Below are 16,888 nucleotides of genomic sequence, written 5' to 3'. Positions count from 1 at the left end.
TCCAGGTAACCATATTTTCCCACGTGTTTTTAAGTGCACAGGGCTCCTATCTGGAGTGAATTCTTTTCTGGTGCCTAACAAGGTATGACTTGTCAGCGAAGGCTTTACCACATTCGGAACATTCATAAGGTTTTTGTCCAGTATGGGTTTTTTTATGCAAACTGAGGTTTAATTTCCGGTTGAAGGTTTTTCCACATTCACTACATCTGTAGGTCCTCTCTCCGCTGTGAGTTTTCTGATGGGTGTGAAGGTTTGACTTCTGAAGGAAGGCTTTTCCACATCTATTACACTCATAGGGCTTTTCCCCAGTATGGATTTTTTTATGTTGAATGAGGTTTTTCTTCTGGATGAAGGTATTTCCACATAGATCACACTCGTAAGCTCTCTTCCCAGTGTGAATTTTCTCATGATCGATGACATTGGATTTCTGGGAAAAGGCCTTCTCACATACCCTACATTTATAGGGTTTCTCTCCCGTGTGTGTTCTCTGGTGTTTCACAAGATCTGACTTGTAAATGAAAGCCTTTCCACAGTCCGCACATTGAAAGGGTTTTTGTCCAGTGTGAACTTTTTTATGTTGAAGGAGGGTTGAGTTCTGCCTGAAGGATTTCTTACATTCATGACACTGATAGGATTTCTCGGCATTATGAATTTTCTCATGATTAATGCAGGATGATTTCCAAGAAAAGGCTTTTCCACATGTCTTACATTGATAGGGTTTCTCTTTAGTGTGCACTTTCTCATGTTGAAGGAGATTTGACTTCTGCTTGTAGGTGTTTCCACATTTCTCACATTTATAGGGCCTCGCCTCTGCATGCGTTTTCTGATGTTTATCAAGCTTCCACTTCTTCCCGAACGCTCTTCCACAGCGACGACATTCAAAGGATTTCTGACCGGCATGCTGCCTCAGATGACTCTGAAGGCGTGACTCTGAACCGAATAACTTTCTGCAGGCATCACATTTAAGCTGGTTTCCTACAAATTTGGATGGATTCTCACCAACTAATTTTCTGTATCCATTATCGTTGTGAGAATCATTTTGTACATAGCTTTTCAAATGTAAATTGTGGTTCAAATGCCTTTCAAACGGGTCACATTCAAGGAATCTGAGTCTGGAAGAAACATTATCTATGCCCAGTCGAAGTATTTTCTTAGATCCGGTAGGTTCTATGACTTTCTGCGTAGTCAGCATTTCCTTATTGATTGATGGGACTTCTCTTGCGAAACTCTCTTTCACGTCCTGGGGCTTCCAAATCTGTCCTCCAACATCCCCGTTTTTTTCTAAAATGGAATACAAAAAAAAAATGTCCCGTGTAAAATGTTCCACTCACACGCTTGGAATAAAATGCCATAAACATCTATTGTGGTGATCATTCTGGCTTCAAACCTAATGTCTATGAGAAACCAAAGTTAATGTCAGCTCTGTTAGAGTTCTAGGTGAACTAATGTTACACGAAGCTATCACATGTCTATCTGTAAAGGACTGAGCAGCGTAGACCTAGTGCACAGGGAGCAGGTGAGAGCCCAGGGATACCTTGGAGAGGGAGATTAAGAAAGAGAGTTTGCCAGGCCAGGCATGGTGGCTCACACCTGTAATCCCAGCACTTTGGGAGGCCAAGGCGAGTGGATCGCCTGAGGTCAAGAGTTCGAGACCAGCCTGACCAACGTGGCGAAACTCCGTCTCTACTGAAAATACAAAAGATTAGCCAAGCGTGGTGGAACACGCCTGTAATCCCAGCTACTCAGGAGGCTGAGGCAGGAGAATCGTTTGAACCCGGGAGGCGGAGGTTGCAGTGAGCCCAGATCGCGCCACTGGACTCCAGCCTGGGCAACAGAGTGAGACTCGGTCTCAAGAAAAGAAAAAAAGAAAGTTTGCCTGCAAAGGAAAACTCAGAGAAGAATGTAAAGAACATTTCTGGGTGGAGAAAAATATCTGGAGATTTCTTCCAGCACTCCCAGGAAGTCACAGCCGGCCCTGCTTGCTGCCAAATGACTTCATCATTTAGAAACACTGAATTGGCTTCCATGCAACACTGACACACAGTGCTCTGGTCACCTACCTGGACGGCCACTTCCCAGCACTTCCTCTTCCACCAACCATGGCTCCTTTCCTTGCTCCAACCTCAAGATCACGTCGGGTTTGGTGGTTTCCTCTCGTCCTGTGATGGAAGATACCTTGGTGTTTGTGGATGTGTGAGTTGTTTGTGCAAGTGTGTGAGTGTATACGAGTGCTTGTGTATACATGTGTAAATATTTATGAGTGTGAGCATTTGTATGTCAGTGTGCAGGTATGTGCCATTGGTTGTGGGGAGTTGTGTGGATGGACAGTTTGAGGGAATGCACACGAGCAGTCAAACTAAACAAAGAATGCTTTTTCTGGGCTGGGCATGGTGGCTCATGCCTGTAATCCCAGCACTTTGGGAGGCAGAGACAGGAGAATTACTTGAGCGCACGAATTTGAGACCAACATGTTACATGTTACATGAAGATAGCAAGACCCAGTCTCTACAAAACCAAAGCCACGTGTGGTGGTGCACGTCTGTGGTCTCAGCTATTCAGGAGGCTGGGGTGAGAGGATGGCTTGAGCCCAGGTCCCCAAGTCAATGTTGCAGTAACGCCAGGCACAGTGACTCGTGCCTGTAATCCCAGAACTTCGGGAGGCTGAGGTGGGCAGATCATCTGAGGTCAGGAGTTTGAGACTAGCCTGACCAACATGGAGAAACCCCATCTGTGCAAAAAATACAAAAATTAGCCAGGCATGGTGGTGTGCGCCTGTAATCCCACCTACTTGGGAGGCTAAGGCAGGAAAATCACTTGAACCTGGGAGGCAAAGGTTGCAGTGAGCAGAGATCACACCACTGCACTCCAGCCTGGGCGACAGGGTGAGACTCTTGTCTCCAAAAATAAACAAAAAAAGACTAGTGATCTATGATTGCACCACTGCACTCCAGCCTCGGTGACAGAGCCAGACTGCATTGGGAGAAATGAGAGAAAGAAAGAGAGAGGAAGGGAGAGAGGGATGGAGGGAGGGAGGGAAAAAGGAAGGAAGGAAGGAAAGAAGGAAGGAAGGAAGGAAGGAAGGAAGGAAGGAAGGAAGGAAGGAAGGAAGGAAGGAAGGAAAGAAAGAAAGGAGGGAGTGGGGGAAGGAAGGAAGGAAATGATTTTTCTTCTTGGAGGATAAAGCTTTTCCAAAAATCAAGACCAGGGTAGGGCGATGGGTGGGGCATCCAGCCCACAAAACTTACAGAGACCCTCACTCATTCTCCGGGCACTTGCACGACCCTGAGGATGGGGGCTCCTTAAATGCAGCACCTGGTACATTTCACTTGCCTCACCCTAGTCCCGGCTCTACAAAAATATATGCAAAGTGAGGAGCACCTCCGTGCCAACCCTGTTCGGCCCGCCATGGGGTGTCTGTGTGCTGCCCGGGAAGCCGTCCTTACCCACAAAGACAAGGTTGCTATAATTCTCCAGCATCACATCCCTGTACAAGTTTCTCTGTTCCGGATTCAGCCGCTGCCACTCCCCCTTGGTGAAGTTCACAGTGACATCCTCGAAGGTCACTCTTTCCTGTAACAACAGATTCCCAATCGGTATAAAAATGCCATTGAATCCTGCGGCGGGGGATACAGAAACTTATTTCTGCTGAACCAAGCTTTAATCATGTCCATAATTTGCTCTACTCTGGACAAAAATAAATTGTGCCCAGAGGATCTTGCCAATGAACCATAAACCTTAGACCTACTCATGACACTGCCATCTTTCCCTACCCTCTAGTCCCACCAATTTTACTTCCTTAATCTCAGACCCAGCCATTAGTTTCCATCTTCTCCACCATTCGTTAATCCACGTTGTCATCTTTTACTTAGAGTAAGCCAGAGGCCGAGTATGGTGTCATATGATCACACCTGTCCTCCCAACATTTTGGAAGGCCAAGGCAGGAGGATTGCTTGAGACCAGGAGTTTGAGGCTATCTGGGGAACATAGTGAAACCCCCGTCTCAAAGAAAATTTTATTCTGGCCAGGTGTGGTGGTTTACACCTGTAATCCTTACACTTTGGGAGGCTGAGGAGAGTGATCACCTGAGGTCAGGAGTTTGAACTAGCCTGGCCAACATGAAGAAACCCCGTCTCTACTAAAAATACAAAAAAATTAGCCAGGTGTGGTGGGGTGCACTTGTAATCCCAGCTACTCAGGAGACTGAGGCAGAAGAATCGCTTGACACAGGAGAGGGAGGTTGCAGTGAGCCAAGATCACGCCACTGCACTCCAGCCTGGGTGACAAGAGCTAAACTCTGTCTCAAAAAAAAAAAAGAAAATTTTATTTTTTTTTCTGTTTTTCTTTAAAACATCCTGCCTCTATTAGAAATTATTTTTTAAATATAGGCTGGGCACAGTGGCTCACGCCTGTAATCCCAGCATTCTGGGAGGCCAAGTCAGGCAGATCACCCGAGGTCAAGAGTTCAAGACCAGCCTGACCAACATGATGAAACCCCACCTCTACTAAAAATACAAAAACTAGCCAGATGTGGTGGCTAGTAGAGATGGGGTTTCACTGTGTTAGCCAGGATGGTCTCAATCTCCTGACCTCGTGATCTGCCTGCCTCAGCCTCCCAAAGTGCTGGGATTACAGGCGTGAGCCACCGCGCCTGGCCACATTGTTACAGTTCTTCTGTGCTGTATAAACCCCTAGTTTTAGTGAGTCTGGGAGATGGATTTGAGCCTGAGCTCCCATTTCTTCAGCTAGGGCAGCTGATTAAAGCTTCTTCCTTGGCAATACCTATTGTCTCAGTCATTACCTTTCTGTGCAGCCAGTAGCAAGACCTAGACCAAACCCCTGGTGTTTCTCTAACCAAGATTTTTTTTTTTGAGACAGGGTCTCACTCTGTCGCCTAGGCTCAAGTGCAGTGGCACGATCATGGCCCACTGCAGCCTCGACTTCCCAGGTTCAAGGGATTTTCCCAACTTGGCCTCCAGCGTAGCTTAGCCTAGAGGTGTATGCCACCACGCCCAGCTAAGTTTTGTAGAGATGGGATCTCACCATGTTGCCCAGGCTAGTTTCAAACTCCTGAACTCAAGCGATCCACCTGCCTCAGCCTCCCAAAACGCTGGATTACAGGTGCGAGCAACCGTGCCCGGCCTTGAGCTTTACTTGAAATGTTTTAGCTTTGATAGGAAAGGAGGAAGTAGAGTGTGTGTTACCTTTTAATAAAAGTATGGAAGGAAGGAGGAAAATATGCCAAAAGGTTAGCGGAGGTTAATTCTGAGCAACAGGACCATGGGTCATATGTTTGTTCATTATGAGCATTTAGATTTGTTTGAAAAACTCACCTGGGAATTGCTCATTTCCTGTTCTTTACCAGTCAGTAAAGTCTTGGGAAGGCAGATCTGAGGGAAAATAGAAACGAACCATGAAACAGCAGAATTGCTTTGGAACTTGGGGATCACCCAATGTAGACTGCTCCACACCCAGGCTAACTACATCTTCACTTATTAATTTATTTTTTAAAAAATAGAAGCAAATATTGGGCACATTGACTCATACCTGAAACTCCAGCACTTTGGGACACTGGAAGGATTGCTTGAGGCCAGGAGTTCAAGACAAGCCTGGGCTACCTATCGAGACCTCAAAAAAAAAAGAGAGAAAGGAAGGAAGGAAGGGAGGGAGGGAGAGAAGGAAGGAAGGAAGGAAGGGAGGGAGGGAGGGAGGGAGGGAGGATTTTTTTAAACAGACAAATTTATAACTTTAGGAATCAAAGGGAAGATATTATCAATTGATATAAGCAAGGGCTTCTCGACTTCTGGGCTATTGGAATACTGAACCAGATTATTCTGTTGTGAGGTGCTGTCCCGTTCACTGCAGGATGTCGAGCAGTAATCCTGACCTACACCCACTAAATACCAGTAGTAAACAGGCAAACACCCAGTTGTGACAATAAAAAATGTCTCCATAGCCAGGCGCGGTGGCTCACGCCTGTCATCCCAGCACTTTGGGAGGCCGAGGCAGGTGGATCACCTGAGGTCAGAAGTTTGAGATCAGCCTGGCCAATATGGAGAAACCCCGTCTCTGCTAAAAATACAAAAATTAGCTGTGTGTGGTGGCACACGCCTGTGATCCCTGCTACTCGGGAAGCTGAGGCAGGAGAACCACTTGAACCCGGAAGGCAGAGGTTGCCATGAGCCGAGATTGCGTCACTGCACTTCAGCCTGGGCAACAAAGCAAGACTCCACCTCAAAAAAAAAAAAAAAGTATTCTCCTGTAGTATGCAAAAGTAAAGCACAACTGTATTGTGGTATATAATAGAACCACACAAAATAATATAAATTAAGTTAATATTAAAATTATCAGCTAACACTGTAAAAATGCACAGAAAAAAGTAGAAGTCACAATATGATTATTGGAAAAAACAGACTTCAGTCACTTCTCTGTCTTTTGGCTAAGATCAAGTGTAGGAAGAAAAAATGCATGTTTTGTGTTTTTTAAGTACAACATAATGATAAAAGGTGAAATCCTTAAGGAAAATCTACCAGTCATACATGGTTTTGCCTCCAGATAATGGCAAAATGATAAAGCAGACACTACGAGAAATGAATGGAAAAACAGTTAAACAACAGCAAAAAAAAGATCTTAATCTTTTCTGATCACTCCTAAAAGTGAGGCAAATAGAAACACTGAAAACTTAACATTGACATAGATTTCACTGACACGCAGCACGTTTAACACCTTGAAATATCCGTTCTCTCCCTTTTCAGTGTCTGGGGATTTTTCATACACAAGCAAAAAACATAACAATAGTAGGTAGGAGCAGTTATTTGAATATTTAAATAACTGCCTCTGAATACAGGCAGTTATTTAAAATTTATACGTATAAAAGTTTTTGGAGGGCAAGGTGGTGAGGAGGCAGGACTATTTATCAATGAAATTGCTTAGAATTTCCAACATTAATAAGTTATATTATTAAAAGACATCATACTGAGTACACAGTACACTGCTCAGGTAATGGGTGTGTGAAAATCTCAGAATTCACTACAAAAAAAACTCATCCATGTCACTAAAAACGACCTATACCCCAAAAACTATTGAAATAAAAAAAAAACAGGGCTGGGCACAGTGGTTCGAACCTGTAATCCCAGCTGGATGGGAAGATTGGTTGAGCCTGGGAGTTTGAGATCAGCCTGGGCAACATAGTGAGACCCCATCTCTACAAAAAAAAAAAAAAATTTAATTTAAAATTTTAAAAAATTGTCGCCAGGTGCGGTGGCTCACACCTGTAATCCCAGCACTTTGGGAAGCCAAGGCGGGCAGATCAACTGAGGTCAGAAGTTCAAGACCAGCCTAGCCAACATGATGAAACCCATCTCTACTAAAAATACAAAAATTAGCTGGGCGTGGTGGTGCCCACATGTAATCCCAGCTACTCAGGAGGCTGAGGCAAGAGAATCACTTGAACCTGGGAGGTGGAGATTGCAGTGAGCCAAGATCATGCCACTGCACTCCAGCCTGGGCAACAGAGCAAGACTCAAGCTAAACAAAACAAAACAAAAGACAAAACAAAACAAACAAGCCTGTGCAAAGACGATGTAGCAAGCATCAGATCAGCTAGAGCACAGTGAGGAAGGCTGAGAGCAGAAGCCATGAATCCTGAAGCAGCTGTGGTCATGATGAATAACGCCGCAGTGAACACAGGATGCAGATAGTCCCTCAGCTTTGCCATAAGTGGGATAGCTGGATCATTGGTAATTGTTTGCTAAAAGAGTAGATTTGGGCCAGGCGTGGTAACTCACACCTATAATCCCAGCACTTTGGAAGGCCAACGTGAGAGGATCACTTGAGCCCAGGAGTTACTTTTTTTTTTTTTTAAGATCAAGTCTTGCTCTGTCACCCAGGCTGGAGAGCAGTGGCATAGTCTCGGCTCACTGCAACCTCTGCCACCCGGGTTCAAGGGATTCCCCTGACTCAACCTCCCGTGTAGCTGGGATTACAGGCACGCACCACCACGCCCAACTAATTTTTGCATTTTTAGTAGAGACAGGGTTTCACCATGTTGTTCAGGCTTGTCTTAGACTCCTGACCTCAAGTGATCCACCCACCTCAGCCTCCCAAAGTGCTGGGATTATAGGCGTGAACCACCACACCCAGCCAAGCCCAGGAGTTTGAGACCAGCCTATGCAACATAGTGAAACCCCTGTCTCTGTTTAAATAATAAAGTTTTTATTTTTTATTTTATTTTATTGAGGCAGAGTCTCATTCTGTCACCCAGGCTGGAGTGCAGTGGTGTGATCCTGGCTCACAGCAGTTTAAAAATCCCCAGCTGAAGCAATCCTCCTACCTCGGCCTCCTGAATAGCTAAGACTATGGGCGCATGCTACCACATCAGCTAACTTTTTATTTTTTGTAGAGAAGGGATCTTGCTATGTCGCCCAAGCTGGTCTCAAACTCCTGGGCTCAAGCAATCCCCCACCCTCAGCCTCCCCAAATCCTGGGATTACATGCATGACCCACCACACCCAGCCAGGAATAAAGTTTTAAATAAGTAGATATGTTTTAAAAAAGAGTAAACTTGCCGGGCACAACTTTAATGTTTATTAAAGTTTGAGGAACAAAAAACTATATATATTCTTTCAAAAATATATATACTTTTATACATATATATAAAACAAAAAATATATATACTTTTTAAAAAGTAAATTGTAAATTGTAAATGGTTTCACCACAAAAAAAGACTGATTAGCTTGATTTAATCGTCCCCCAATGTAAACATGCATCAAAACATCACATTGTACCCCATAAATAAACACAATTATTATTTGTCAATAAAAAAAGTTTTCAGAAGTAGCTGTGGGCCAGCAATAATGCTGAGGATTGGAGGACCACGAAAATAATTTTGGGTGTCCTGGGAGAATCACTTCTGAATATGACAATTAAAAAAAAATCTAGGCTGGGCACAGTGCCTCACGCCTATAATCCCAGCACTTTGGGAGGCCGAGGCGGGTGGATCACCTGAGGTCAGGAGTTCGAGACCAGCCTGGCCAACATGGTGAAACCCCAACTCTACTAAAAATACACAAAATTAGCTGGCTGTGGTGGCGGGCGCCTGTAATCCCAGCTACTTGGGAGGCTGAGGCAGGAGAATCACTTGGACTTGGGAGGTGTAGGTTGCAGTGAGCTGAGATCATGCCACTGCACTCCAGCCTGGGTGACAGAGCGAGACTCCATCTCAAAAAAAAAAAAAAAAAAATCTAACGTACCAATGTAAAACATCTGGCTTATTCCAGCAAATAGGAGAGGTAGAAAAATGAAACTAAGTAAAAATACAAAAAGAAAAAAGAAAAAGAAAGAAACAAAACCCAGACATTTGGCTTTTTCAGGAAGAAACAAAATCAGCTTACCTCCACTGGAATCTGGCATAAATTAGCAAGTTGATTGATTTCTGATGCCTGTGGTCTTTTCTTCTGAAAGGGACTGAAAATGAAAAGGCATATGTGTAGCAGGACCAGCCGCAGACAAAACTCCTCAGACACTGGATTAAAGAAGGAAGAGGTTTTTTATTCAGCCGGGAGCGTCGGCAGACTCGCGTCTTAAGAGCTCTTAAGTGCCTGCCCAGTAGAGCATCCCTTCGGGGGACTCTGGCCAGCTTGAGCGATGGGGATCCTGAGAGAGCTCCCGGTAGGCAGTTGCCCCGGTGGAACGCCTGTCAGAGCAGTGCACAGCAGGCCCCCGCGGAGGATCAACACATGTATACTGAAAAGCTAGACGAATGACTAAAACTTAATTGGCCCCCTCCCCACTGTATTCCGCATCATAATCCAGTCAAGAAACAACTCAAAACACTCACTTCCAGTCAAAAGCCCCACCTGGTCCTATCAGGCCACGTCGAAATTTCAATTCCCAATTCTTTCCTCGACTTCTCCAAGACCCAATGAACTCTCACAAAAATTGTGATTGTGAAAGCTTAATTTTCCAATCTGCCCAATCTGTTTCCAATGGAAATTTTTTTAAGTTCCTACAAGTAAAAATTTTTTATCTTAACTTTGAAATAGAAAGCATGGAAAACATTATCCAAAGGTCAGAGGATGAAAATACATTAAAACAACAAAAAATTGCCTGGGCACGGTGGCTCATGCCTGTAATCCCAGCACTTTGGGAGGACAGGAGTTCAAGACCAGCCTGGCCAACATTGGGAAACCCTGTCTCTACTAAAAATACAAAAATTAGCTGGTCATGTTGGCACGTGCCAGTAATCCCAGCTACTTGGGAGGCTGAGGCAGGAGAATCGCTTGAACCCAGGAGACGGAGGCTACAGTGAACCAAGATCGTGCCACTGCACTCCAGTCCAGGCAACAGAGCGAGACTCCATTTCAAACAAAAAAGAAAAGAAGAGAAAAAAGAAATAGGACCAACGGAGGTGGAATAATGTCTTAAAGCGCTCTCCACCCGACAGAAAGTATTCAGGCTCCAATCTCCAACCGGCAAAATCTCTTCAGTGGTACTAATACTCTCAAAATGAGATCAACATGCCAATCCAGCCCCACCCTAGTCTGGGTGTTGAATTTAAACACAGGCTACCTGCCCTTGCCTGCAGACATGGAGATGTTCCAAAATTGAGTGTCCAACTGAATTCTGAGAGATTAAACCAGACTTCATGGGACAGGATGCACCGGACTAGACCTCTTCCCAGGAGAAGAGGTATCCAAAGCTCGTATTAGCAAATGACCCTTGGCAGTGTGCGGTGACTCAAGCCTGTAGTCCCAGCACTTTGGGAGGCTGAGGCAGGCAGATCACCTGGAGTCAGGAGTTCGAGACCAGCCTGGCCAACATGGTGAAATCCTGTCTCTACTAAAAATACAAAATTTAGCCAGGCGTGGTGGTGCACACCTGTAGTCCCAGCTACTCAGCTACTCAAGAGGCTGAGGCCAGAGAATCGCTTGAACCCAAAATGTGGGAACTGCAGTGAGCCGAGATCGTGCCACTGTACTCCAGCCTGGGTGACAGAGGGAGACTCCATCTCAAAAAAAAAAAAAAGAAAACCAAAAAGAAAAAAGAAAAAGAAAATGACCCAGCCAGCCCGGTGCTTCACACCTGAATCCCAGCGACCGTGGTGGACTCCTGTAGTCCCAGATACTTGGGAGGCTGAGATGGGAGGATCAATTGAGCCCAAGAGGTCAAGGATGCAGTGAGCAAGGATCTTACCTCTGCATTCCAGCCTGAGGTACAGAGCAAGCCTGAGGGTGAACTGAAAGGGGTGGAGTGATTTACATCTTTTTTTTTTTTTTCTGAGCCACTGTGCTGGCCTTTTTTATGTTTTATTTTTTTTAGAGACAAGGTCTCACTATGTTGCCCAGGCTGGTCTCAAATTCCTGGCCCCAAGTGATCCTCCCATCTCAGCCTCCCAAAATGCTTGTATTACAGGCATGAGCCACTGCAGTTGGCTCAAAGCAGATTTTCAATGTAGATGAAAAAGCCTTCTATTAGAAGGAGATTCCATCTAGGATTTTTATAGGTAGAGAGAAGTCAATGCCTGGCCTCAAAGCTTCCAAGGACAGGATGATTCTTTTACATGAAATTAATGCAGCTGGTGACTGAGTTTAATCCAATGCTCACTTACCATTTAAAGGATTTTAAAGCCTCTAAGAATTGCGCTGGCCGAGTGCGGTGGCTCACGCCTCTAATCCCAGCAATTTGGGAGGCCAAGGCAGGCAGATCACTTGAGGTCAGGAGTTCCAGGCCAGCCTGGCCAACATAGTGAAACCCCATCTCTACTAAAAACACAAAAAAAATTAGCCGAGCATGGTGGCCCATGCCTGTAGGCCCAGATACTCAGGAGACTGAGGCAAGAGAATCGCTTGACCCTGGGAGGTGGAGGCTGCAGTGAGCCAAGATCAAGATCATACCAATGCATTCCAGCCCCGGTGACAGAGTGAGACTGTGTCTCAAAAAAACAAAGAAAAGAATTATGTTAAATCTACTCTATCTGTGCTCTGTAAATGGAACAACAAAGCCTGGGTGATAGCACATTTGTTTACAGTATGATTTTGAATATTTTAAGTCCACTGTTGAGAACTACTTCTCAGACCAAAAAAAAAAAAGAAAAGTTTCCCTTCAAAGCATTACTGCTCTTCAGATCCCAGATGTTCAGCCTGCAAACACAATAAATAAGTAAATAAATAAATAAATAATAAAAATATGTTACTGCTCATCAAACCTAAACACAAAAATAGAAAAATAAGAAAAAAGCAAAAGACCACACAAACACAAAATATCATTGCTCTTTGAAAATGTATCGGCCAGGTAATCCCAGCACTTTGGGAGGCCAAGGGAGGAGAATCACGAGGTCAGGAGATCAAGACCATCCTGGCTAACACAGTGAAACCCCGTCTCTCCTAAAAATACAAAAAATTAGCCGGGCATGGTGGCGGGCACCTGTAGTCCCAGCTACTCAGGAGGCTGAGGCAAGAGAATGGCGTGAACCCGGGAGGTGGAGCTTGCAGTGAGCTGAGATCACACCACTGCACTCCAGCCTGCGCGACAGAGTGAGACTCTGTCTCAAATATATATATATATGTGTGTGTGTGTGTGTGTGTGTGTGTGTATCTGATCACTCAAGAGCTGATGGATCAATCTTAATTTCAGTTGAAGGAAAAAAAACTCTGATGGAGATGTACAGGGAGATGAATGTTGTGTACATGCCTGCTAACACAGCATCCATTCTGCAGACCGTGGGTCAAGAAGTAATTTCGACTTTCAAGTCTTGTTATCTAAGAAACACATTTCATAAAGACATATCTCCCATAGAGAGGGAATCCTCTGATGGATCTGGGAAAAGTCCATTGAAAACCTCCATGAAACAGTTCACCATTCTAAATGCCACATTTAGAACATTTGTGATTCATGGGAAGAGGTCAAAATATCAGCATGAGCAGGATTTGGAAGAAGTGGATTCCAACCCTCATGGATGACTTTGAGGGGTTCAAAAATTCCATGGAGACCAGGCACAGTGACGTATGCCTTTAATTACAGCATTTTAGGACCTAAAGTGGGAGGATTGCTTGAGGCCAGGAGTTTGAGACCAGCCTGGGCAACATAGCGAGACTCCCATCTTTATTTTTAAAAAATATATTAGTAATTCAATGGAAGTAGTGACTGCAGATGTGGCGGAAATAGCAAGATAACTAGAATTGGAAGTGGAGCCTGAAGATGTGACTGAATTTTTGCAATCTGCTGATAAAACCTGAACAGATGAAATATTTTTTAATTAAAAAAAGTTTTAGGCTGGGCGCAGTGGCTCACGCCTGTAATCCCAGCACTTTGGGAGGCCAAGGCAGGCGGATCACAAGGTCAGGAGTTCGAGACCATCCTGGCTAACATGGTGAAACCCCTGTCTCTACTAAAAATACAAAAAATTAGCCAGGCACGGTGGCAGGCGCCTGTAGTCCCAGCTACTCAGGAGACTGAGGCAGGAGAATTGCTTGAACCCGGGAGGCGGAGCTTGCAGTGAGCCAAGATCGTGCCGCACTCCAGCCTGGGCAACAGTGCGAGACTCTGTCTCAAAAAAAAAAAAAGAAAGACCAGTTTCTGTGAAAATATAAAAATTTAAAAAACAAAAACAAAAACACTTGAACAGATGAGGAATTGCTTCTATGGATAAGCAAATAAAGTGTTTTTTTAAAGGTACTCAAATATGTCAATTTTATTGTTTCTCTATGTGCATATTTGCTACTGAAAATTGCAAAAGTGGTACATTACAGCTTCTTCATTGCAATTCAAACTTTTGAAAACCAGAAAATCTATTATGCTCTAGCCAAACTACCCATGTTTTTTTCTTTTTTTTTTTTCCTTTTTTTTTTTTTTTTTTTGACAGAATCTCACTCTGTCACCCAGCCTGGAGTGCAATGGCGTGATCTTGGCTCACTGCAAGCTCTGTCTCCCAGGTTCAAGTGATTCTCCTGCCTCAGCCTCCCAAGTAGCTGGGATTAATGACGTGCGCCAACACGCCCGGCTAATCTTTTGTATTTTTAGTAGAGACGCGATTTCACCATGTTGGCCAGGCTGGTCTCAAACTCCTGACCTCAGATGATCCAAGCGCCTCGGCCTCCCAAAGTGCTGGGATTACAGGTGTGAGCCACCGCATTGGCCTCCAATGTTTTCTTCACATTCTTTCCCTGTAAGTCACTTTCCTTCAAAGTCTTTTTTTTTTTTTTTTGAGACAAGGTTTCTCTTTGTCACCCAGGCTGGAGTGCAGCGGTGCAATCACGGCTCACTGCAGCCTCGACCTCCTGCATTCAAGCAATCCTCCCACCTCAGCTCCCAAGTAGCTGGGACCACAGGCATGTGCCACTTCACCTGGCAAATTTTTTTGAAAAATTTGTTTGTCAAGATGGAGTCTGGCCATGTTGCCCAGGCTGGTCTTGAACTCTTAGCCTCAAGCAATACACCTGCCACAGCCTCCCCAAATTCTGGGATTACATGCATGAGTCACCATGCCTGGCCTACTTCAAATTCAAAAGTTTAACCCAACCTTCATCCCAGTGTCTTCACAAATGATTAGCAAAGAAAATTCCTAAGACAACTCAGGGGCCTGAATTGTCCTAAGACAATATCGATGCACGAAGTTAAAAAAGCAGTGGCAGGGTTTGAGAGGATTGGCTCCAATTTTGAAGGAAGTTCTACTGTGGGTAAAATGCTATCAAACAACATCGCATTCTACAGAGAAATCTTTCGTGGAAGGAAGGGTCAGTTACCGTGGCAAATTTCATTGTTGTTTTAAGAAATTGTTACAACCACTTCAATATTTAGCAGCCACCAACCTTATCAGCCAGCAGCCAACGACATCGAGGCAAGACTCTTCACCAGCAAAAAGGTTATGACTCCCTGAAGGCTAAGATAATTAGTATTTTTAGCAATAAAGTATTTTTATATATTTTCTTCTTAAAAAATAATTGAGCTACAAATAAGAGCATCAAGCTTTTTTGTTTTTGTTTTATTTTAGAGACGGGGTTTTTCATGTTGTCCAGGCTGAGCTCAAGCAATCCACCTGCCTCAGCCTCCCAAAGTGCTGGGAGTACAGGCATGAGCCACGGCACCCAGCCGGCATGCGGTGTTTTAAAATTAAGGTATGTACCTTGTTTCCTAGACATAAGCCATTTCACACTTTATTAGACTATAGTGTAGTGTAAATGTAGCTTAGTTTTTTAAGTAGAGACAGGATCTCCCTATATTGCCCAGGTTGACTTCACAACTCCTAGGCTCAAGTGATCCTCCCCCTTCCATGTCCTACAGTACTGGGATTATAGGCATGAGCCACCACACCCAGCCAATGTAACCTTATATTCACAAGAAAACAAAACAATTTGTGTGACTTGCTTTATAGCAATATTTGCTTTATTGTGGTGGTTTGGAACCCAATCCACAATGTCTTTGAGGTATGGCTGTACCTTTTTTTTTTTGAGACGGAGTCTCACTCTGTGGCCCAGGCTGGAATGCAGTAGCGCCATCTCAGCTCACTGCAAGCTCCGCCTCCCGGGTTCCCGCCGTTCTCCTGCCTCAGCCTCCTGAGTAGCTGGGACTACAGGCACCCACCACCACGCCTGGCTAATTTTTAAAATATTGTTAGTAGAGACGGGGTTTCACCACGTTAGCCAGGATGGTCTCAATCTCCTGACCTCATGATCCACCCACCTCCCAAAATACTGGGATTACAGGCGTGAGCCTCCATGCCTGGCGAGGTATGACTGTGCTTTCTAAGTATTTCCTGAGTCAGCCTACTTTTTCTCCATGTTTATTGTCATTATTCTATCGATTTGTTGTTTGTTTTTTGTTTTGCTGTTGTTGTTGTTGTCATTGTTGGGAAACAGGAACTTGCTATGTCGCCCAGGCCGGAGTGCAGTAGCACGATCATAACTCACTGCAGCCTCAATCTGCTGTGTTCAAACCATTCTCCTGCCTCAGGCTCCTGAGTAGCTGAGACTACAGATGCACACTACCACATCTGGCTCATTTTTTTTTTTTTTTTTTTTTTTTTTTTGAGACGGAGTCTCGCTCTGTCGCCCGGGCTGGAGTGCAGTGGCCAGATCTCAGCTCACTGCAAGCTCCGCCTCCCGGGTTTATGCCATTCTCCTGCCTCAGCCTCCCGAGTAGCTGGGACTACAGGCGCCCACCACCTCGCCCGGCTAGTTTTTTTGTATTTTTTTAGTAGAGACGGGGTTTCACCGTGTTAGCCAGGATGGTCTCGATCTCTTGACCTCGTGATCCACCCGTCTCGGCCTCCCAAAGTGCTGGGATTACAGGCTTGAGCCACCGCGCCCGGCCTTGGCTCATTTTTTAAAAACTTGTTTGTAGATATGGGGTCTCATCATGTTGCCCAGGCTGATCTGGAACTCCTGGCCTCAAGCAATCCTCCCGCCTCAGCCTCCGGAGTAGCCCTGATCAATCCGTTGTTGAAGAGTACATGGATGTTACTTTGCAGTCTGTCATCCCGAGTTTGTGTTTGCTTGACTTTGCCTAATTATGAGTTTCGGCTCACCCACTGTTTGTCAGTAACATGCAGAAGAGACTGTGGCCTTCTTCCTGTACCATATCAGGAAGCCGCTCACGTTGGTTTGTGCCATTACTGTGACTTTCAGCCACGCGGTTAAGGTGGAGTTGGGCATATTTCTCCACTGCCATATTACTGACTTTCCTTTTGCAATGAATAAGTGTGTGTGAGTAGATTCTTTGAGATGAGGTATATATCTCGTTCTTCCTCGAACTTTAAGGATTTTTTTTTTTAAGTGAAAGTAAATTTGTTAGAAAACAAAGGAATAAAAGAATGGCTACTCCACAGACAGAGCAGTGTCACTTTAAGGTTCCGACATCAAGTGATTTTTGTCCAAATGAATAATTACTGTGATGA

At 44.7% G+C, this 16,888-nt stretch overlaps 1 protein-coding gene across 1 annotated transcript; it reads right to left on the bottom strand.

Annotated features, from left to right (window-relative positions):
• On the bottom strand, positions 1-5,345 carry ZIM3 (zinc finger imprinted 3). Its single transcript, XM_038006321.2, has 4 exons — positions 5,331-5,345; positions 3,444-3,570; positions 2,061-2,159; positions 1-1,281 (listed from the first exon to the last, which is right to left on the bottom strand). Exons 1-4 carry the CDS (start codon positions 5,343-5,345, stop codon positions 47-49), a joined length of 1,476 nt encoding a protein of 491 aa, XP_037862249.2. The 3' UTR covers positions 1-46.
• Between the last annotated feature and the right edge of the window lie 11,543 nt (positions 5,346-16,888).

This window comes from Chlorocebus sabaeus, chromosome 6 (genome assembly GCF_047675955.1).
Source record: "Chlorocebus sabaeus isolate Y175 chromosome 6, mChlSab1.0.hap1, whole genome shotgun sequence".
Taxonomy (NCBI): Eukaryota; Metazoa; Chordata; class Mammalia; order Primates; family Cercopithecidae; genus Chlorocebus; species Chlorocebus sabaeus.
Note: the sequence above shows the minus strand (reverse complement) of the source record. Positions and strands in the feature narration are given on the sequence as shown.